General features: G+C 42.8%; 1 protein-coding gene across 1 annotated transcript in view; it reads right to left on the bottom strand.

Annotated features, from left to right (window-relative positions):
• Nucleotides 1-17,406: 17,406 nt before the first annotated feature.
• STK3 (serine/threonine kinase 3) overlaps nt 17,407-24,246 on the bottom strand; it is a 267,876-nt gene continuing 261,036 nt past the window's right edge. Inside the window, exon 11 of the mRNA XM_028113356.2 lies at nt 17,407-18,788. Within this exon, the coding sequence (XP_027969157.1) occupies nt 18,630-18,788 (159 nt within the window). The 3' untranslated portion in view covers nt 17,407-18,629. The remainder of the gene's footprint in view (nt 18,789-24,246) is intronic.

Genomic DNA, 24,246 nt, shown 5'->3' with positions numbered 1-24,246 from the left:
GAGCCTCACACCCTACTGCTGTAAAGCAAGAGGGTTGGATTAGATCATCCTTAAAACCCTGGCCCGTTTTCCATCTCGATGCAAAAACAATTTCTGCAGGTCCCTCTACGTTCACAGTATAGCAATGAGCAGGTCCTGATAACCTTAAGCAGAGCAGAGGGACTGCTCACAAACCCTATCTGCTTTCATTTCTCTCTTCGGTAACCAACCACAATGGACGACACTTTCAGAGACAATGACACCAGAAAAACATTTGGACTGCTATCTGTGCCAGGTGACTAGAGTTTTAACATAACTGACAAGTGTCTCCTTTGGGCTTGAAACTATTTATACACCTAATCCAAATTCCTGCTATTAAAAAAATCACTGGACACAGAGGAAAATCACATCGATCCCATTTGGCTTCAGGACTCTTTGCCACTTATGTGTGTTCCTTTTGTGAAGCAGGGTGGACACCCCACCTTGTTCCCGAGAGGTCCCAGGGCCCCTGAGGGGAGCAAAGGCAGATGGATCACCCCCATCCCACAAAATTCTCGCTGAGGAACAGTGGCAGAACGGTGGGCAGCAGGCAGTGTGAACCTGCCTCCTGTCTCCTGGGGGCTGAGGAAGGTGCTGAGGGACACGCATGCAGCACTGAGAAGGTCTGCGAGGTCTCCAGAGCCCTTGCATCCCCACCGAGTGGGCCGGAGTGCACGTTCCTCTCCCCCAGGGGCAGAAATGGGTGTTCAGGCATATTCTGGGGCCAGGATGCCTTGCATCTTCCAAGGAAAGACAAACACCTCCTCTTGAGGGAAGAACTTAAATACTGTGCTCACATGGTTATTATCTTCTCTTATTTTTTTTTTAAAGATTTCATTTACTTTTTAGAGAGAGAGACAGCAAGAGAGGGAACACAAGCAGGGGGAGTGGGAGAGGGAGAAGCAGGCTTCCCGCTGAGCAGGGAGCCCGATGTGGGGCTCGATCCCAGGACCCCGGGATCATGACCTGAGCCGAAGGCAAACGCCTAACGACCGAGCCACCCAGGCGCCCTATCTCCTCTTATTTTTAGGAGGACTCTTAACTAGCATTTCTACCCGAGGATCTTGTCTGGGTTTTACATCCCACTGATACTCTAGGTCTGAAAATCTGCCAGGTTTTCTTCCTTCTGTGACCTCATGTGTCAATGTTACCATCCTCCTGGCTAAGTTCTCCAAAGCAAATAACTGTGTCTGCAGGCGACAAGCCGATTCTTTTAGTAGAATGTGGATACAAATGAGGCCTCAAAGATGTGGCGCAGGGGAAAGAGATACAACAGAGGAAAAGGGGACAGGCGTGCCTAGGAGCTGGTGCAAGCTCCTACGGAAGGAAGAAGGGATAGAAAGAAGCCAGAAAAAAAAAAAAAAAAGAGGAAAGACACAAGGGGTACAGAAGGAGAGAGTGAAGGAAAGAAAAGGCAGAGAAGACTGAAGGGAAAGAACAGACAGGAAATTAGGGAGGATAGGAGAGGCTAAGTCTGTTGAAGTTACTGTAGGCCTTCCCTTGAATTCATTTTATTTCCATTCAACGTAGCCTGTTCTTAGCCCACCAGCGGCCCCCTGGGAGTGACCTGTGCCGGAGTCCAACCCCACCCCTGTCCACCTGCTGCCTGTCCAACCCCACCCCTGTCCACCTGCTGCCTCCACCGCTGCCCTCCACCAAAGGGGTCTGGTAGAATAGAGACCTGGAAGCTACAAAAAGCCTTTTGAATGAAACGGGGAGTGAGGACACGAGGAAAGGAGCCGTAAATGTTTCCTCCTGAAGATGGGACTTCTGGGGTGCGGATGGGAAGAGTGTCGGCGTTGGCCAGACAGGGGTGGCCGAGGGAGTCTGAGACGGAGAGATGGGGTGAAGGGGAAGGAAGAAAACTCCGGGAGCAGGGACCTACACAAGCACAGACAAGGAGGCCCACACGCAGCCGGCACGGTGGCGGACTTGGAAGCCAGAGTGGCTGGACAGAAGCGTGGTGCGGACAAGTCTCGAGTAAAGTCACCGAAGGAGCTTCAGGTTCATTCTTCGGCCACTGGGGTGGGACATCTGACTGAATCAGTGATGTCGGAACGTGACTCTGGCAGCGGCTGGGAGGCATGGAGGGGGCCGGGAGACCTATGTGAGGTCAGAGGTGAAGGGAGTGGGCTGGACAGGAAGGGGCCGAGCGGGTTGCCAGGGAGGATGCTGTCAAGGTCAAGGACTGGATGTGGGGTTGCGGGAGACTCCGGGAGGGTGGGACAGCTGGGTGTCTGGCTTGGCTGGTGACGGGGTAGATGGTGGTGCCACCAGGAGAGACAGGAATCCTTGGATCTGTCCCTGAGGTTGAGTGGTGTTGCCTGAGTGCCTGGGGCCGCACAGATGGGAGGGAGGTGTGCGGTGCAGGGGGGAGGTGGGGTGGCCCAAGGGAACCTGGGACAGGACCCCTGCGCTCAGAGGTGGCAGTTGAGGCCATGGGCGAGATGGCCCAGGAAGGGTAGGGAGAAGAACGCAAGAAAGGAAGGTCCCTGCGCCAGACGGGCCACAGGGACGAGTGAGGCCCCCAGCCTTGCTTTCCTCGGCCGGTCTTGTCTAGCTGCCCTCCTGGTGCCCCCTGCCCCCTGAGACACCCCCTGTGGGGGATCTCTGCTGCCAGCCTCAGCTGTTCATCCCTCTCCTTGTTTTATCTCTGCCGTCGGCGTCTGTTCCTCCCACTCTCTCCAAACTGCTCTTTTGAAGATCACCAGTGATTTCCTGATTGATAGTTAAATTTAGTGGCCCTTCCTCAGCTCTCAGGCTCCTCCAGCCAGATTCTGCCCCCGCAGGCCAACCTCTAAGTGCTTCGCACTCCCTCCTCTGTTACTTTGTGGACACTGCGCATTGCTGGCTCTCCCGAGGGCTCTGCTCCCCGCTCTCCCGTTCCCACCGGGTCTTTGTCCCCCTCTGACCCGCTGCATCCTGCATTTCCCCCAAAGTTCAGTCCTCGGCAGCCCGCGGCGCCCTCGAGCCAAGCAGCAGGCTCCGCTAGTGTGCACAGGCCTTGCACGTCTCTGTGCCTGACCCCGTGCACTTCTGAGCCCCAGGCACACTGCCTCTGCAATGTGGGTAGCACCCTCCAACTGGACTTCTCACCGTCACGCAAGCTTGCTCTTCTTCCCGCCTGTTCCCTCCCTTCTGGCCATGGAGACACGGTGCTCTCAGGCCCCCAGGTTGGAATTTTAGTCATCGTTGAGTCCTCCCCACTTACTTGGACATTTTCTCACCATAGCATTCATTTCTTGCCACCTGACTAATTGCCAAGCACCATATTAGATGGGAGGGAAGGAAATGTAAAGGGTATTGCTCACAGCCCTTAAGCAGTAGAGACTTTACAGCCACTTTATTGTGCATTGAAATCATCTGGGGAGCTTTCAACAAAGTAGATTTCTGGGCATCACTCCATCTACAAAATCAGACTCTTGGGGGTGGGTCCCCAGGAATTCATAATCTTACAATGCTCTCGGGTGATTTTGATGCAAGTGGTGTTCAGACCCCTCCCGGAGAAACAGTGGCTCAGGGGTACTCCTGATGGTACTCTCCCTCTCCCTCATGCCCCTGCCTAGTGGGCACCAGGTTTTGTCACTCCTCTCTTCACTGCATCTTGTATTTCAGTCCTTTTGTATTCACTCTAAAGCCTCCCACCCCACGTCATTGCTCCTTTACTCATGCTTTGCTCATTTCCAACAGACTCATGTCCAGGCTCTCTGTCCCCCAATCCATCCTTCCCTGCAACCCTCCACCAGGTTCCTCTTTCCCTCCCTGTATCTTAGACTTACTGATGACTTCTTTGGCTACGGCTGTGGCTTATATTGAAGACGTAAGCAGCACTGACATGGAGAGTCACAGCTGAGAAAGTGAAAAACCTGCATTGCATGGGCCCAGTTAGGCTCGAGGACAGACAAAAGTGCTCCTTTAGGAAGGCGTGGCCTTTCAATGGGGCAATGAGGGGCAGGTGATGGGAACATGGAGATTTGTAACAAGGGACACAAGCACTGGCAGCACAAAGGGCTTGAATGTTGGATGGCCAAGCTCACTACCTGTCTAGGATGGCCAATCCTGAGTCCTAGACTCATGGTCTCCCAAAGAGCCGTGTGAGTCTGTCCAGCACTGAGTTGTCCCTGGACACCCAGGGATATGGTATGAGGCAGGCAGACTGGGGGAATATGGTAGAAACAGAATTGGGGTTCTCCAGGAGGTTTTTTCCACTCAAAACTCTTTTCATCGCCTACATCTCCAGACATTTAAAGAATTCTGAGCTATTTTCAGACCTACTATGAAAAGCACTGAGGTGTTATCAGTCAGACACCAATCTAACCATTTCCTAAGAGGCAGGCTGGCATGACTCACTTTTGATCTGTCAGCTTTATATTGATTTTCCTGGCAAACTCGGTGGGTCTGCCAGAGCTGACTCTGTCAGGAGCCACGGAATTGTAACCCACCGTGTTCAGGGTCAGTTCTTGCAATGGCCACCACCACAGGGTTGTAGCCTGCATTTCTTTTTGTGGAATGTGCGGGAGGAGGGGAGGGAAACTGCACAAAACCAAAGATGTCCCTGGGCTTTCCCACCGCTTGCTAAAAGAGAAGCCCGACAGCTTTCTTCATGGCTCTCCCAGATTTGAGATTCGAGTACTGCTTCTGGATGAGGAGCTGGTGGGAACGGAGGGGGCCCCTGAAGTAGTTCTGGGTTTTCTTCCGTGGCAGGTGAACCCACTTGCTGCCACTCTGACCTTCCCTCTGCCGTGGAACCGGGGAGCCAACGATTAGAGGCGTTTAAATGTATTACTATGTAATCTGCCAATTTTAAAACATGAGATCACTGATTATTCAGTAGTCTCATTTAAAAAAAAAAGCCTTCTCGTGTTAAAAAAAATAAAAAATAAAAATTGCAGTCAAATCGGAATGTCCTACTGACCTTCCCATTTCCCTGAACTCCCCTCCGCCCACCACGGAAATATGCATATGTGTGTCAAAGCTTCAGAACTAGCAGATGCTAAAGGACTCATTCGAGCTGATATTTCAAGGAGGAGCTGATGACTGGAAACTGGAATGTGCAGATGTCACATATTCAGAGAGACTGGAGTGCTGGCCTCAGCAAATGAGAGGCCGAGTTAAATCAGCCAAGAGCCATCACTTAGCTGGGTGCAGAGCCATTTGCCGAGCGCTGTGCTGAGGGCCGTGGGAACATCTTCTTCACGTGACCTCAGTCCCTAATACTTTCATCAGTGCGCCATTGGGTCAAAAGTCACCTCAGGTGGCCATTCAGGAGCAGCGTTGAAATGTCACGGAGGGATGTGCGCATGTGTATACATCTGTGTATTGTGTGTGCGTGTGTCTGAGTGTGTCTGCGGATCTCCATGTGACTCTGGGTGTCGTGTGCCTGTGTGTATTTATGTGGGTGTGTTCGTGCGTCTGCGTGTCTGTGAACGTGGGGGTGAAGGGAGTTGCTCCCCAGGACTCCCATAGACATTGTTTGCACAGAGAGGCTTTCCCTACGTTCCGCCCAATTTCAATTGCATTTTCCGGCCACCACTGCCTCTGCATTATGTCCTACAGCATCAGGTACTTTCTCATCTTTGCCCTTATTGCAATTTGTCATTTTTGTTTATTGGGGGCTGCCTGTCCCCCCCACTACTTGGAAGATCCACGAGCACAGGGATATTTATCTCTAGTGCTCAACACCATGCCTGGCACAGAGTAAATGCTGACAAGTGATAAAGAAACCAAGGGCAGGGGGCGCCAGCATAACGTACGGAGTTCAGGTCCTCTTTTTGGGAGTGATGCTAGAGAAATGGCAGGTTGCTGGGGTGGAGATCTGACCTGCTGCATACCTGAGGCGGGGCTGGGAACCTCAGCAAGGGTTTTCATTGAATGAACATCCTTAGCAAAGCCTCGCAGGCTGGAGACCTGTGTCATGTTGGTCAGGCAGTGCCACTGGTAAGATGGGAAGGGACAGACTCCCTACGATGCACATTTCTGAAAGAGCTCCAGGACTGAAGGAGGGCTACCAAGACATTCCCACTGGGTAATGACTAGTGCACGAGCCAGTGTGCAGGTGAACAATGTCAGAATGGATCAACGCACAAGCACCCCATTCCTCCGGAGCAGGGTCCACCAGAGATCATCCACATTGCCAGGCTTTGGAGCAGAGGACACTGGACATGCCTGATGTAGGGGGGGCAGTCTCGACATTAATATTTCATTGCAGATCCTCCAGCAAAAACCCAAACCCAAAAGCTCTATCTGAGCCCTTTACTTAGATGTGTCTTCTTTGCAGCCAGCTAAGCAAAACGCAGTCTGCATGCTGAGTGGGCTCTGCGGTTCACTGGCTGGAACACGAATGAAGCTGGTGGGACAGGTGCCCTGTGAATGTGTTGCCGTGCACTGGCTGAGGGGTTGGGCACGACGCGGCACCTCTGTGGCCTTCAGAAGACAGGTGACATCTGAGCTGGGCCTGACCGTGAGGAGGGGTGTCAGAGAGAAGAGTAGGTGCCCAGGTTCCTGGGGGCAGGATCTGGAAGGTACAGTCGAGACTAGCATATGACCTGCTCCACTGGACTGGGATGGAACCAAGAGGGCTGAGCGGAGGGATGGGAAGCTGCTCTGGGGTCTATGCAGGGATGAATGCTTGGTGATGAATTGGGTGGAGTTCGGATCAGGTGTTGGGAAGGCCATGGCCAGAGGCTCTGGGGGTTTAAGCCCATGAAGGGCCTTTGGCCGCGGCCCCAGCTGCTAGGCTGGCAGGCTTAAGGCACATTTATTCCATATTTAGCTTTCTGTATTTGTTTGTTTGCTATCTATTTATTTATTCAAATTGTGCCCAAAATACACATAACAAAAATTTACCATTTTTAGTGTGCAGTTCAGCGGCATTAAGTACATTCACATTGTGCTGCAACCATCCCCACCATCCATCTCCAGAGCTTTTTTCCTCTTGCAAAACTAAAACCCCATACCCCTTAAACAACAACTCCCCATTCCTCTCCTCTCCCCAGGCCCCTGGTCCCTATTGAGTTCTGTGTTTGGTTTTTTTATACATTCATGTAGAGTGGGGGAAGGACTTCCCACACGGTACAGTGTTCGAAAACACTTCCACAGATCTGTGTTAACATTCTAGGTCAGACATTTCCTAGCTCTGGGAACTGGGTTAAGTCACCTCATCTTTTGAACCTCTGTATTCTCAGCTAAAATATAAGGATGAGGGGCGCCTGGGTGGCTCAGTCGGTTAAGCGTCTGCCTTCAGCTCAGGTCACGATCCCAGGGTCCTGGGATCGAGCCCCATGTTGGGCTCCCTGCTCAGTGGGGAGTCTGCTTCTCCCCTGCCTCTGTGTTCTCTCTCCCTCTCTCTCTCATTCAAATAAATAAATAAAATCTTTAAAAAAATAAATAAAATAAAATATAGGGATGATGATGATGATGTTAATAGCTAACACTCACAAAGCGCTGTTCGGGGAGTTTGATATGTATTCATGCATGAATTGTCCCAACATCCTAGAAAACAGGTTCTATTATTATTCTCATTTTATAGATGAGGATACTAAAGCAGAGAGGGGTTAAATAACTAAGTAGCCCAAGGCCACACAAAGCATCTACCTTATAGAATATGTCATGGAAAGAAAGTGCCAGGCTGAGTCAGTGCTCAGAAATATTGTTTCCCCTTGTCTTTTTCAGGAGTCCTTACCAGATATGGTGTCTCTAGTCTGTGTAGTGAGAGCTTTTTTGTGCCAGGAAATGAGTTTTATAGTCATTATCTCATTTAAGTCTTCACTACAACACTGGCAGGTAGATAATTTTTACATGTATTTTTAAAGTGAATTAATTTGGGCACCTGGGTGGCTCAGTCGGTTAAGCATCTGCCTTCGGCTCAGGTCATGATCCAGGGGTCCTGGGATCGAGCCCCACATCGGGCTCCCTGCTCGTCAGAGAGTCTGCTTCTCCCTCTACCCCTCCCCCCTGCTTGTGCTCTCTCTCTCCAAGAAATAAATAAAATTAAAAAAAAATAAAGTGAATTAATTTGTAATTATACAAGTAATGGTCTAATACATTTGCCATAAAAAAATTACTTATAGGGGCACTGGATGCCTCAGTTGGTTAAGTGTCCGACTCTTGATCTCAATTCAGGTCTCGATCTAAGGGTTGTGAGTTCAAGCCCCGTGTTGGGCTCCATGCTGGACACAGAGCCTACCTAACAAAATAAAATAAACCTTATGGGAAGCACTCAAACCCACATGACCTGGAGCAGAGACCCATTAAGGGGATGCTGCAACCGTCCAGGCAGGAGATAATGAATGCTGAGGGGCAGTGGAGAGAGGGAGATGGGGACATAGATTCGAGAACTATTTGGAAGCCTGAATTGGCAGAGGGATGATGTGGGCTGAAAGACAATGAACATTCAAGAAATCCCAGGTTTTTAGCATTGGTGATTGGACAACAGATGGTAGCACCAACTGGATAGAAAATACAGGGGAGTAGTGTTTGGTCATGTTGACCTTGAGGTATATGTGTGACATCAAGAATGCCTGGCTATGGAGTTTGAAGGGGAAGACTCGGGCTGAAGGGAGGAATTTGGAAGCCATTAGCATACAGGTGTCTACTGAATGGAGTGTGATACCACTGAGAAATACTGAAAACACCATACAGACAGACCTGCAAAAGCCATCCCTGTGTTTACTCTGAGAATATTGATAATGAATATTGATGTTTAATTGAATATGGATGGTATGCTTTCCAATGGGTGCTGTTAGAGAGATACTTCTTACCTAGGTACTAAGAATAGTTGGGTTTCTTCTGAGCAACGACTATGCTTTTATCTCCCCACCCCCCGGAAGTTCAAAAACTTTTATTTTATTATTATAACATAGCTAAATATAATGTATTCATTTTTCAAAGTTTACAGTTCAGTGGTGTGTAATATATTCACAGAGTTAAGCAACCATTACCACAGTCAATTTTAGAACATTGCTATCATCCCCAAAAGAAACTCTATACCTATTATTTCATTCCTTTTTTATTGTTGAACCGTTTGCCCCTGCATGGATACACCACACTTTACCCATTCATCAGTCAGTCAATGAATGCTTTTATCTTAAAAACCAGCACTGTCCAATAGATTTATAATGAGAACCACAAATGTGAGCCATATCCAATGTCATTTTAAGTTTTCTAGTAGCTGTATTTTCAAAAAAGTAAAGAGGAACAGGTAAAATTAAGTTTAAAATAAGATGTTTTAACCCAATATATCTAAAATAGTAGAATTTCAATAGTAATAAACATTAAAAATTATGAATGAGATAGTCTACATTTTATTTTATACTAGGTCTTTGAAACACAATGTGTATTTTATACTCAGGACCCATCTCAATTTGGACTAGCTTCACTTCAAGCACTAGCGGCTATCATATTGAGTAGCATAGTTAGACGGTGTAAACTGTGTCTGCTTTCCTTCTTCACTCTGGCTTCTAGGAAGCTCTGAACCAAATCCAGGGTAAACATTTTTCCTGTTAATAGGATTCCTGGCTCCAGACTGCTGCTCTACTTTTGTTTTCCCTTTGTTTTATCCTTCTAAATTTGTTTTTACTTTATGCTACTTGGTTACACTTTATGTCCCCTCCTTTGTAAATTGCTTTAATTGAAGGTGGAAAATGCTAAAGGTCTTGAGAAGAGAACCACTGACAAAAAGAAGATAAATGTTTCAGTCAAGCAAACAGCTAGTGAACTGATCTGAGGAAATAAGCGCAAGCCTATTCCTTTAAAGATTTTTTTTTAATTTTTATTTGAGAGAGAGCAAGAGAGAGCGAGAGAGAGAGCATGAGCTGGGGGAGAGGCAGAGGGAGAGGGAGAAGCAGACTCCCTGCTGAGCAGGGAGCCCGATGCGGGGCTTGATCCCAGGACTCCGGGATCATGACCCGGGCCGAAGGCAGACGCCCAACCAACTGAGCCACCCAGGCGCCCCAAGCCTATTCCTTTAGATGCGGCTGCTAACCCCTCTACCCACATTTCTCTGGCCCCTTTGCCCCAAGAGTCAAGCTCAGCAAGCTGCCGCAGATAAAATTTCTTTTAGATACTACCAAATAATGGAAAGGAGTGTAGCTGAGTGTGACTGGTAGCCATAGGCACCAGGAAACAGACCAGATAATACTTGGAATTGATTTCTCTAGAAAACATTTAGTGACTTAATAAAACAAAAACAAAAGTAAAACAGGCCACACGATTCTGGACCTCCTAAATTGCAGAATAGAGAGAGCAAGCAAGACAGATGATCCTTGATGCATTTCCACTCCATGCTTTCATTGTGTAATGATCTCTCTTAGGCACTGAAATGTAGCCCATGTATTTCTCATCTCTCTGTCTTCCTACATGTTCTGCCCTCCCCATAGTGCCCTTCCTCCTCTCTTGCCTTCCCAAACTTCAAGGCCCAGTTCAAATACCCCTGCAGTGGAGACTTCCTCAATTCCTGCTGCCACAAGGCTTTGCTGGCATCCTTCTTATTACACTCACCACACTCGTGTGTCTATGCCCTGTACTAGGCAATATGCCCCAGCTCTTGCCTAGGAACCCTGTCGCCTTCATCTCTGTGTTTCCACACTTAGCTTGTGTTGGTGTGCTGCTCGATGGATGTTTGCTGGTGAGTAAAGAAGGTGCAAGTCACTAGAGCCCACTGTGTGCCGGGCGCTGTGCTTTACACGTACATCTCATCCACTTTCCACACCCCTGAAGTTGTTCTCTGATAAAGAAGGTGGGACTTAGGGGCGCCTGGGTGGCTCAGTTGATTAAGTGTCTGCCTTTGGCTCAGGTCACGATCCTGGGGTCCTGGGGTTTGGCTCCCTGCTCCATGGGGGAGCCTGCTTTTCCCTCTCCCTCTGCCTGACGCTCCCCCAGGTGCACTCTCTCTCTGTCAAATAAATACATAAAATCTTAAAAAAAAAAAAAAGAAGGCAGGACTTAGGGAAGGTCAAATAACTCACCCAAGGTCATGCACCATGTCCGTGGAGAGCTTCAGGATACCTTGCTTTGAGGAGTACCAATCTGTAAAAGAGATACTTTTTTTTTTTGTCTTTTTATAACGGCCTCAAGAACTAAAGCATTGAATTTGCTTCAAATTGGACAGAGCAGGGACAGGCCTTTTCTACTGGAAGAAGCATGCTTCCTTTTAGCCAAGTTAGAAATGGTTACTATAGACAAATATTGTAGATATTTGTATACATGATATATATTTGCTATCATTGCTTTGGATACATGTCAGGAGACTGGGCAAGACAATGGGAGCCACTGAACTAAAAAAACTAGCAACCCATTAGATTTGCGTGAAATTGAAATAATTTTGCATTAAGAATTTTAAAAACATTGTGTCTAGACTTCTGTCATTGCCTGCCACCTCAAGGTTCCGATTCATACCCCCAATCGCTACTTGTTTGTTAAAGCAATGAATTTACTCTCAAAATTGAAAATCCTTGCTGCAACTTGTTAAGGCCCAGATTCATTAGTCTATTAATATCAGGCATAATTTCCAAAGTCCACATTCTAAGCATGTAAACTGATTTATGGTCATCAGCCGGTGTGCTTTAAAAAAACAACAACAAACTTCTATATATTGCATGAAATGTCAACAGAAAATGAATTCATGAATTTGCACATTGATTCATTAATAATGGAATGGTTCTACATGTTCAGATTTCTCAGTGCATCTTGTTTTTTCACATCAAAGATTTTAGTTCCAAATGCTATTATGTCTTCTCATTTGAATTTTTTTGCTAAGAATATTTTCTCTTATTTTTTTCTAAGATTTTATTTATTTATTTGACAGAGAGAGACACAGCGAGAGCAGGAACACAAGCAGGGGGAGTGGGAGAGGGAGAAGCAGGCTCTCCCCTGAGCAGGGAGCCCGATGTGGGGCTCGATCCCAGGACCCCGGGACCATGACCTGAGCTGAAAGCAGACGCTTAATGACAGAGCCACCCAAGCGCCCCCCGCCCACTATTTTTTTTAGAATATATTCTTTTTAAATAGGAAAGAGAGCTGTGGTGGAGCACATGGAGAGGCTGAATGCACTCTCTGCACACACTGGGACATTAGAAAGGGAATATTGAAAGACTGAGAGATTTAGTATCGTGTTATTTAGCTTCCACTCAACTAATTACAGTTCACCTTGGAAAATTCTATAAAAATGTGAAAGACAACTAGTTGCTTGGTTCAAACATGAACAGGCACTGAATTTTCTTCTAGAAAAATTTTAGAACGTGTTAGCTTTGAGGGCTTTCTCATAAAATGGAATGGACTTGTTTCACTACCGAGGAAATGTGGGGTATGACTTTGTAATTTTTGGTTACAATTGTTATTTTTATCATGCAAAATCTATTTCCCTTTGCTATCTTCTATCTTTTTTTGTTTGTTTGTTCATACCCTTCTCTTTTCTTTGTGGATATGAAGTGGCTTATGAATAGAAGAATAAAAATGGAAAAATACTGAGAGGTAGAGAAGTTTCTTTAGCATATCTGATCTGTTGGTGGACCCGGGGCTGGAAGTTATGGTGCTTGTCTGGTAATCCTAAATCATTTTTTGTGTACACGTGACTTGAACAGGTTGCTGGGGGGCAGGAGGTACAGGGGCCAAGGGCATTATGGTGTTCTAGCTTGCCTCCTTCCCAAAGAGGAAGGACAGGGGTTATCACAGTCTCCAGGAATCTCATCCACTAGAGATCCCTTTCCCCTCAGGTGGCAATACTCACACGTGGAAGATTCCAGCAGGGTTCTAGGTGCAGGACCTCAACAACAAAGCCCCTTGACACCCAGTCCCCATAGATGAAACCCATAAGAACTATGAGAAGATATAAAAATTGCACATAATAGGGAACCAGATCCTTCCAAGTATGATGGAAGGACCAAAACCTCCACAGATACTTTCTTTTTCTTCTTAAAAATCTTTTCAGTTTTTATAAATATAGGATCATGGAAATGGAAGTATGCAGCTCACAGAATCCCATAAGGCTATTAACTGTCAATTGTTGGGAAACCATCAATTGCATGATTCATACTTTTAAGGACCAAGAATGCTAGAACTTCAGTGAAACAAAACTTTAAGGGCATGAATTTGAAATTTCCAGATGGGTCTTCATGAATGTGGCCATAGATGTTGGCCTTAACAATATCCCTAACGTAGAAAGGAAAGTCTTAAAGAGAGTGTGAGTGTGGGGCGGGGGGGGGGGGGTGGGGGGGTGGGGGAGAATGTTTAGCTTATGGCTTAGTTTTAGGCAGAAAGGAAATACTTTTAAAACTTGAGTATGATTTTCCTCAGTGCAAATTACTACCTGAGAGTAGGCCAGACCCTTAAAGGTTCACACATCTGGGTTCTAGGAGCCTCTAATGCACTTTAGAAGTTACCATAAATTTGCTCATCAATGAAGAACAGAGCCTTTTTCTTCATTCTTGTAAAAACAATGCCTTAAACTGGAAAGATTAAAAGTTTATTTTTTAAGCTCTTGTCTATGTGCCATATGCCAAGAACTTTGTTAAATATTTTACATGTACTAGAATATTTGATCTTCACAATAGCTGCATTATTACAGATGAAGACATTGAAACATAGATCAGCTGCATGGTTATTTTTGCCCAGGGCCACAACAGTATAAAGGAAGAACTGGGGTTTGAACCCAGGTAATTTGTTTCTGAGGCCATGTACCTTCTACTATGCTGGTTATTATTTCTCCAAAGTACTTATTATCCAAGACAGACTTTTGTAAGGGAAAGAATAGAACACATTTCAATTTACAAAAAAAAAAAAAAACAAAAAAAAAACAAAAAGCAAAACAAAAAAACCCACATAGATTTTCAAGGCACAAGAACTCCAAATATACCCTAATAATAAAGGGGAAAAAAAAATTTTAGTACAACTCATCTTGGAAACTTAAGGCACTCTGCTTTTTTTTTTTTCCCTTACAGGTAAAAAGGATGCCATTGCAGAAAATGTAGGTCCCATGAAATGGAGAAAAGGACCACATTAGCTAACAACGGTCCTCTTCTAAGTTTCAAGTGAAAAGCTTCTCTAAGATCAGCAAGCAGGCTTAGCAACTCCATCCAACATTCTAAAGCCAGACCTCCTGTGTTTATTAGGCAATGTGGTCTAATGGAAAAAGCAAAGATTTTGGAGACAGACCCTGGCATTGACTAGCTTTGTGATCTCATTTAATCTCTCCTGTCCTTTCCTTTCTGAGAAAAAGACTGCATCTTGTTATGAAGGTTTGAGATAATGTATCAAAAGTGCATGGCTTAGTAGATGCTCCAAAACTGGTTGGTACTAGTATTATTGTTGTTACCATGATTATCTGGATGTAAGGAGAGAGATTAGCCTTTACGGTTAATGATGACAATTTTTTTGTTGTTGTTGTTGGAGCGAATAGTATTCAATGAAACTTTATTTACTACCAATTTCATCTAACATCCTGGAAAGCATTGTGGGGAAACAAGATGGATAAACACCAAGTTTCTGCTCCCAGGAAGCTTATAATCCAATAATAAATCACATAACTATGATAGCGTTTGAAAGCAGTTTGGTTTGGTGAAAGGGCTCAAAAAAGGCAATAACGTAAGATGAGGTCATGTCAGTTGGGGCACGATGCAGATCTTGAATGCCAGGAGGCAGAGTTCATTCCTAACTTGGTAGGCAAAGTTCTGCGGGCAGAAGAGCAACCCCAAAAATCAGAATTTTAATTTAAAGAGCTTAATCAAGTGAAAAAAAAAAAAAGGTCGTAGGGAGTCTGGCTAATGACAAGATCCAGTGTGAGAAGAACATGGCCTTGAAATTGGTTTTCCAAGATTGGTGGAAGAACTGAGCCGGTCATTTGCTTTCTCTCTTGGGGTCTTTTCATGACTCAGGAAGTGGTTGGCTGAGGTTCAAGTATTTTATGTGGACATGGAACAGGGAGAAGCTGGCTGATTCCCTGGAGGATAATCCACCATTCAGTGGCACCAGACTACCCAACTAAGGTATACACCTTGAGTCCAGATCTCATCAGATTGCTCAGATTGCTCAAAGAGCAAAGAAGAGGGGTTCTCTCTTTAGACCCCCGATTCTTGGGCTTTGGGACCAAAAAAGTAGCTCGTACTCCAAAATAGCATTTTGATGAAATACCTAATTAAATGCCTAGGTCTGATACTAATTTAGTAATGCAACTCCAATTATTTTTTTAAATGATGCTCTATTTAGAGTGTTGTATCATTAGTATTTTCAGGATTTAATCATTAATCTTTAACATACAGAATAGGAAACACCAAAATATCATTCCTATTGAATGCTAATATGTCACTAATTTGAAAAGATTTCCTGTAACTAAGTTAAAAACATCTTATTAATGTGTTATATAATTTCTGCTAGAGAAGCTACATATCCTTCAGTGAGTAGAGAGTGATTTTAAACCTCAGGGATGTGACTCAGTAAATAAGCAAAGGAAAGAAATACAAAAGCAATGTATGTTAGGTTGTTTAGCTTAGTGTCCGACAAATATTAAGTGTCCCAAATAATAGATGTTATTATTTTGAAATCCATTTAAATAAAAACAATTTCTTCTCCAATGTATATTGGCCAAATTAGCTCATATTCTGAACATAAAACTGTTTCTGCTAAAATAAGCTAAGTGTAAGTCTGTAGAAATGAGTCATCTAAATCGAAAAAACTTTCTCATCTACAGAACAACATATACAATGATGCTGGCTTTTCAGCAAGACAAATCCTCACCCATTAGCTACAATTACATTTACAATTCTGCATTTATGAAAGGACGGGGGTGTGCAGAAAGTACACTTACCTATTTTTGGAATGTTCTCAGAAGACAAGGTTAAGATAATAGGAGGCTTCTTCTTAAACTCATTAAAATAACTAGAAAACTCTTTCCTTAGCATCATGACTAATCAAGGCTTACCTAGACTCGAGGGATTCTTTCATGGCTTTTGGTTCTTAAAAACTCACCCTAAGTTCCTTTTTTTGACTGGTGGCGGGCAGGGACTGAGAAGATTGGAAGAACTTTGAAACAGATTATCTTAAAATATTCTGGAAGCTTCCTAAGGCTCTAAAATAAAAATATGCTCACTGTTCTTAATTCTCTTAAATATATGTGTGTGTGTGTGTGTGTGTGTGTGTGTGTGTGTGTGTATAAAGAATAAAAATAACAATAGGGTATGAAATCTATTTACATACAAATTACAATGTGATTGGAACATTCAATGTTTACTATTAAAAGGAGGATTCTTGTTGAGACTGAATTAGTAAGAGTGGTTAACAGGCCTCATTGAATTAATTTGCATAAATTTTCTAATTTAACAAACTGGAGAAAAATCATCTTCACAGGTTTCTTGACATTTCATGTAGGTGGTTTTACTTGGATGATAGCAAGTCAGTCATTTGATTCCATCAAATTAAGCAAGGTATTAGGTTACCAAAAAGAAAAACACTTAAGAAAGGGGAAAAAAGGGCGCCTGGGTGGCTCAGTTGTTAAGCGTCTGCCTTCGGCTCAGGTCATGGTCCCAGGGTCCCGGAATCGAGCCCCGCATCCATCGGGCTTCCTGCTCAGCGGGAAGCCAGCTTCTCCCTCTCCCACTCCCCCTGCTTGTGTTCCTTCTCTCGCTGTGTCTCTCTCTGTCAAATAAATAAATAAAATCTTAAAAAAAAAGGGGGGGGAAGGGTCAGGTGCTTGAGTTGACTGACTCAGTCTGCTGTCCCAAGTAGACTCCATAAGGATGTAGCTGAAGCATATACTGTAAATTCAGTCTTCATTGTAAATAACCTTTAGAAACTTTTCAATACTCACTACTACTTTAACCATCTTATTAATTCACATCCAACTACACAATTTACTATTTGTCAGGACTCAGCAGAGCAGAGATAAATATTACTCCAAAGCACAGCCTGGGGCGCAACTGCCATTTTAAAATGGAACTGAAGTTTTCCAGAGATGCTCCACCTTCTGTGGCAGTCCCTAGTGAACCCACCGGCATTTCCCTTCTCTCCCCGCCAGGCGCACGGGAAGGTTGCATTTCCTCGCTCCCTTGAAAGTAGGCGTGGCCATGTGACTAGTTCCGGATACTGGTTGTGGCGCCCCTGACATGTGTCACAGTTGGCTAGAGCTCATGTGAGCCTCATCAGCACTCCTTCCCTTGCTGCAGTGACCACCAATGTTGCAGATGGCGGGGGTCCTGGGTGTGAGTGGCGGGAGCAGGGGGTCCTGCTGTCGTGGGATGGGAGAAATGGGAGAAATCACCTGTGTTACGCTGAGCCACTGAGGTTTCAGGGTTGTTATCGCTACCCCCACCAGCCTGTCCTCACTAATACACATTCCGTGCCAGGAAAAGACAGAATCCAGGCGGGGAGTTTTTTAAAAAAAGACATAGAGAGGAGATGCGCTGGGTGGCACAGTAAAATTTATTTGTCTTGATGATTTACACACAGTAATTAAACACACAAAAGAACAAACACTGTCAAGATGGCCATATGCTGCTTAGGAACTGACTGGTCCCAGTTCAATCACACAAACGTTCATTCAGCTTAGAAATAAGCTTCTTTTTAATGGTTTTAATCTTTTTTTTTCCAGTCCCCAAGGCTTACACAGTTTAGTACAAATGTTTTTGCTATTTTGTTATCGTCAGGCACATGATATTTACCAATTCCCAGGAAATAAATGAAATCAACAAAAAAGTCCCGTGACGATTGAGCACATTTTCACAGAAGTGAATTTGATTGAGCTTATTACAGTTTGATACAGTTCGACTATCAGACCTATACATAAAACATGAAACAATATTAACAAATTACATTTGTCTTAAGGATTTACTTCTTTTAAAATATTTACCGCACTTTTTTGGTGCAAAGTTTCCATTGATTTCTTTGGTTTTAAACATTATAGCTCCATGTGACCTAAATATATATAGTTCTATTTGTACCAAACATCAAGAATAAAAACATTAAACAAAATTTCAGAAGGTAAAAATGGAATTATTGCTTCAGTATAAAAAAAGAGTCTGGCCCATTTGGGCGCTATTACTATTGTTGCTTTGCTTCTATTGGAAAACTAAGCTGGAACTCAAGGAATGTACCCCACAGCCCCCTGCTGAAAGTATAATTTGGTTGTACATTATCATCCACTAATATGCCCCTCCCTTCACCAAAGCTAGCCTGATCTTGTCCTTAAAAATAAAACAAAGTGAAACAGCATAAATAAATAAGCTTACCTGGGGATACAATAAATAAGCTACTAGAAATAAGAATAAAGAATATTGTAACATAAAGCCCTTCAGTGCCGTACAATTAAACAAGAGCTTCAGATTTTCAAGGTCTCTAAACAGTGTTCATTATATAACACACTGTTTAGCGCCGGTACGCAGCTGACAGATCTAGAGAATACATGTCTGTTGTTTTCATTATTTAAAAATGAAAATATAGTAGCTACAGTTGTAAATTCTGCCTTTTGGGAACTGACTAGGTATGTACCATCATCAGTTCTGGACTGTTGTCTAGTTGTACAGCACAAATCCCAGGGATTAAAAAAAAAAACAATAATAATATTTCTTCAATTCTTAGTGGTTTCTTGGTCTCCGGAATAGTTAAAGAAACAAACAGAAAAATGAGACTCAAAAGTTTTGCTGCCTTCTTTTCTTTGCATCCATTGCATCCAGAATGGGTTGTCTCTTTGCGGTGTATCTTTGACGAAGCTCTTCTATTTCTCTTTCCATCATGGGGTCCAGCGCTTTTAACCGCATCTGTAGTTCTTCTAAACTTAGATTTTTTAACTAGAAACAGAGAAAAAATGAAGATATCAACATAATAAAATGATCTACAAGAGGTTAAAATCTAATGGGCTTTAGTATGAATATTTCAGCAAACTCTTTATATCATCTTTGAAATATAGTTCAACAATTAAAACAGGAATTCCTTCCCTTAAAGAACCAAGAAGCCACACCTTATAAGAACCTTAAGTCATCTTTCAACAAAAGCAATAAAAAAAAACTCTGCTTTTAGGAAAGAGCAAATGAAAAAAATAAGCTGATGAAAAGTATTTGTTTTTTTAAAGACAGACAGAAAGACAAATCCACCATTGCCAACACACAGACGTTCAGGCTATGTTTCGGATATATTCACTCTAATCTCTCACATCCTTGCCAGCTCTGGAGCACTACCACAACTGTAAACACTTGCAGACATCACCCAAGAATGTGACAAGACTGAATACAGGTTACATTAACCATTCTATCCTGCATTTTGCCAAATGCTTAAATTTTAAGTACTTGGGTTAATCAGAAAATTAAATTATCTAGAATACTTTTGTCCCAAACATTTTGATACATTAAGGTTTTAAATTTATGATTCAAAATATCTCAAGCCTGATGTAAATCGTGCTCTGTAAATTCTGACACGGGCTTGGCCAATTTGAAGATAAACTGCCTATTAAATTTTCACCATACACATTATAGTTTGACAATAATGATAAGGTTTGACCAAACGATATAGTTTGACCATAATGATTTAGTTCAGTTATGCTGCCTTCTGGAGACAACACCAGCACATCCTTTACTGGTTTTCTGTGAGAGAAGCCTCACATATATGGGGGGGATGAGATCGATTCCACATAATGGGATCTGTGGCATCCTGAGCTTTACTGTAATTATTTATATGTCACAACAGCAAGATATGGATTATCTCCTGAGAAACATATTTTAGGATGCCCTGAAATATATAACCTAAGACTTGGGCATTTATTTCATTAACATTAAAAAAATCCTAAAACTTGGTCTTCTTCAGAAACTATTAAAGCAGTGGTGGCAGGTGGGTGGTTTAAAAAAAAAACTGTTAAACCACAGTGATTTACAGAATGCTATTACATACTCAGCATCTGGTAGGTACTGTAAGAAGAGCAAAGAAGCACTAAACTATTTCCTGGCCCTCAGAAACTCACAGAGTAGTCAGAAGGGTAAGATCAGGAACTAGAACCGTTGAGGGACTGCCGTGAGCCCCTACTGCATGTACTGTGCCCACAGTGAGAGGTTCTCAAGTACACAAAGAAGCTTCTCATGTGCAAAATTCTGCATGTTCACGGGCACACTTTCCTGGGGAGAGCATCCTTTGTTTTTTGGTGTTTTTTTAAAAACAGATTTCCAACCAAAAAAAGAGAAGCCTCATCATAAATTCAATGGAGAGCAGATTCCCTTTAGGGAGGGGGGACCGTGTTGGTCTGTGCAAAGGGGGGTGTCTCAGAGCAATGAGCCCTGAGGAGGAAGCCCCACCATTCTGAGGAAGGACTAAGGTCACTGCAGAGCCAGGGCCTGGTGGGGCCCCGAGCCAGGCAAAGCAGGGTTTGGACTTCAGGGAGTCACCATCTGCTCTAGAGCAGGAAAATTCTCTCGGAGTAATTCAGGCTTGGTTTTAATATGATAAAACTTGGCACTTATTTTTTGTCTTAATAAGGGAACTCTCTTTGGGGTTATTTTATGAGCCAAATCAGAAAATGCTCTCATTATTTTATAGTCAACATGTCAATTTTAACCAAAAATGGCATTTTTCAGCTTGATTCTCCATTTTACTCACCTTACCTGGCCCTAAGTTACTCTTGGTTCCAAAAATCAAATCCATTCTCAACTGAAAAAGATTTGTCACCACTGAGGATACTGAAAAGAATGAGTCACAGACTCTGAAGGAAATTCAAAAGAGGATTTCCAAAAATACAGGCATGACAGTGTTACGGGAAAGACTATGTGGGCTCCCGGGATGAGGGTTCTGAAGGTGAGCACCACTTGCCTTGGTGCATGAAAAGTTCTGGCGTATCTATATATATAAAATATGCCCTATCCGAAACAGAAGCTAGCTTAGTATTTCAGACAATTATATGCATTATATATAAATATATATACACAATGCATTGTATTATATTCTTTCTTCATTAAATTTTAATCCAAGTACTAATCATATGTCTGTTATATGGTCAAATCTGTTCAAATCACTGGGGGGATAAAGAATCAGCCTACAGGGGGCCTTGGAACTTTCTGAACGGTATGAACAGGTGACGGTGAGGTGAAGGGCCAGTACAGACCACACACAGCTATGTTTCCCCAAGAAAGACAAGCCTGGGTGCCGTCTACATAAGATCCAATTTCACTTTGTCTCTTTTTTAGCGCACGCTAATCTTCCCATCTCTGAATTTCTATATAACATTTATAATTTAAACAACACAATTTCGTATTTGATTCTAGAGTCATTTATTATTTTGTAATTGATTTTTATGCATGAGTTTCATGTCTCCATGCTAGACATTCCAAAAATTATTTAAACTTTAGAGACTGTACACACACTTAGAAACTATTAAACAATATGTACTGCTAAATATCATGGCATGAGGGTGGGTAAATAGAAATGCAGAAAGAAATGACTCAAAGGAATGGGTTACTCTAAGATTAGGAGAATTAACGTCCAACAAAGCAAACAATTTTTGCATTAAGATAGTCCTGTAAATATCTTATGCTACTTTACTGGGGCTAATTACCAACAGTTTATAAATATTATATTACAGTAATGGACAGAATTCAGAGAAAGAAGCTACTTAGAAGACAAGTTTCCCTCCTTACTAGGCTTTTATGTTTTGAATATGTAAAATTTGTGACAAACAGGTCTGTGATGCTGGAGAACCATTATCTGGCATTGTTAGGGAATTACGTGTTTCACATAAGTAAATTTGTGAAGTATCTAAATCTTAGTTTTTTAAGTGATAAAAACTTTGTTTCAACCATTTTGAAGAGAAAATCTTTATAAGGTGCTTTACAGAATATGCTGCCTTCTAAAGCAGAGGACCCAGGACCTAAAGCAACCTTCCTTTGATGATGAATCACCATTTTTAATTTCTATTACTAATCTGTGCTGTGTGTTAATTTTCTCTCTCCTTTTTGGCTTTTTATCTTCATTTCAGAGAAAGCCGTCAGCTCCTTTTCATGGCCCTCATTAAACATATGTCATTCTCCCTTTACTGCAAGCTTGTTCGCCTGCTGGGAACTAGAAAAGCAATTAATCCTATAAGGCATTACACTAAATAAGAATAAACACATTAATGAATGCCTGATACTGTTTCAGGAAAGATAGAACATGGTTTTAGTGCTGAAGCTTGTAACACTTGTTTCTAGTGTTTTTGTTTTTGTTTTTTTTAAATACGATTTCAGACTTGTGGCTCTATAAGGTCAAGGTTACAGGAAATCGGATACCTATGTAAGAAACATATATAGTTATGTTTTCAGGTGGGCTGTCAGAGAACTCCAGAATACTCATTTATTAAAATATTTATTCTTTTCTACGGACTAAGCACTGTGGATACAGAGATGAATGAAACACCCTACTGCCCACGAGGAACTGGCAATGTAGGGGGCAAGAGGTCCATGCACTGCCAATGCACAGAAGGACGGGGACACTGAGAAGACGGGCGGTAGAACAGGGGAGTAGAAGCAGCATGAGCACAAAGGTGTAAGGCGCACAAAGGCCTGGCTTCCTTGGAGACCGCAGCTGGCTGCTGGGATGTGGGGTGGGCCTGTGGGGGGTGGGGGTCAGGAGATGAGACGGGAAGGAGAGCAGAGGTCAGATTGCCAAGGGCCTTAAGCATGTTGCTACGAACTTTCTGTAGCCAAGAAAGAAATGCTAGATAATTTTGAACATAACTGGTGACATGATCATATATGAGATAGAAAAATATATCCAACAGCAGGTATATAAAATGGATTAGCATGGGGAAAATGGAGGCAGGAAGGCCTGTGAGCAGGTTACTACAACAGTCTAGAGCGGTTGAGGATTGGACCAGGAAAAAGGAAATGGAGACTGAGAAGAAGGGAGGGATCTGAGAGACTTGGAAGTAGAACTGATAGGGCTTTCTCTGTTGACTGACTGAATAAGAAAGATCAGGAAGAAGGAAGGGCTAGAGTGATTCTGGCTTCAAGGTACGGTGATGAGGTAGAGATAGATCATTATCATTAATAAGGCAGGGGAGGCAATGTTTTAGTCTTGTTGAGTTTGAGAGACGAACAAAGCATCAAGGTGGAGACATCAGATATGGATTATAATTTGGAGTTTTGAAGCTCAGGAAAGAAAATAAAGCTATAGATTTGGGGAATCCATCAGCCTTTAGGCTGTAACTGAAGCCCCTGATGAGGGTAAGATTATCCAGGACAAGAAGGTTTTCTCCTTGATCTTATGATCTGACTATGGTATCCAACAGAAAATCATCCCCAAAGTTAGCATTTGTGATCAGAGGTTCTTCTCATTTTGTTAACAGAAGAGAAATACCAGTAGATTTCTAAATAACTACATTATGGTGTCATCTAGACAAAAAAAAAAAAAAAAATGTGAGGTTAACTGGTAGAACTTTTCCACTTTTTATACAGTGGGTATGATTTATAGACATTAACTTCTGGCTGGGTTTTGACTTAGGATAAAGCCCTAATAACATATATTTAGCACCCTGTATTTCTGTAGCTATCAAGCCTCCACAAGCACGAAAATGATTTGGAGAGGAAAATGTGGCAGAAGCAGCTTTTCCAATCTCTTGGAGAGCAGTGCTACTTGATGGCTTAGTAGCAAATAGGGTCGCAAACCAGATAACATTTTATGGACACTCATAATGATAAAAATGGCCCTATAATATTAAACAATGCCACTATCACCCTTATAAAATACTAATCCAAATTAAAACAATTTGGGGGGCTAATGAGGATAATATTAGAAGGAAAAGTTGAGCTTCCTGAATTACTATCAATATTATTGCAACAAAAGTTTCATTCACTAAAATTAGGTTTCTTGAAAATCTTCACAAAAAGGAAGAGAAATCACTTCAGAATTGTTATGTTTATGGATCAACAGAGCTTGTGGTAAATTAACTTGAATTTATATTTTTTTAACTATAGGGAAGAAATGTCAGTTTAGAGTTTCATAAGTGAAGTCAGTAAAGAGAATTTTAGGATATGCATACATTGTGGTTTTTACTGTATGTGAACAAATGTGCAAAAATGAATAATTCATCCAGAAATGGCTTTTAGATGTTCTAGGCTAATTCTATTTAATAAAATTTGGTTTTGAATTTAATGATAACCCAGAACTTGCACAACTAACAGTGATTCTTAAATTTTCAGGTCTTAACATTCTGAAAGAATACTGTAGAGTTTGACAATCATTACAAACGTCAAGGATATATGACTTGATTAAGTGACTAAATGAGCTGACGTG

Source organism: Eumetopias jubatus, unplaced genomic scaffold, assembly GCF_037043125.1.
Source record: "Eumetopias jubatus isolate StellerSeaLion01/CBP00866 unplaced genomic scaffold, mEumJub1_p1.0 scaffold_4, whole genome shotgun sequence".
NCBI lineage: Eukaryota > Metazoa > Chordata > Mammalia > Carnivora > Otariidae > Eumetopias > Eumetopias jubatus.
Note: the sequence above shows the minus strand (reverse complement) of the source record. Positions and strands in the feature narration are given on the sequence as shown.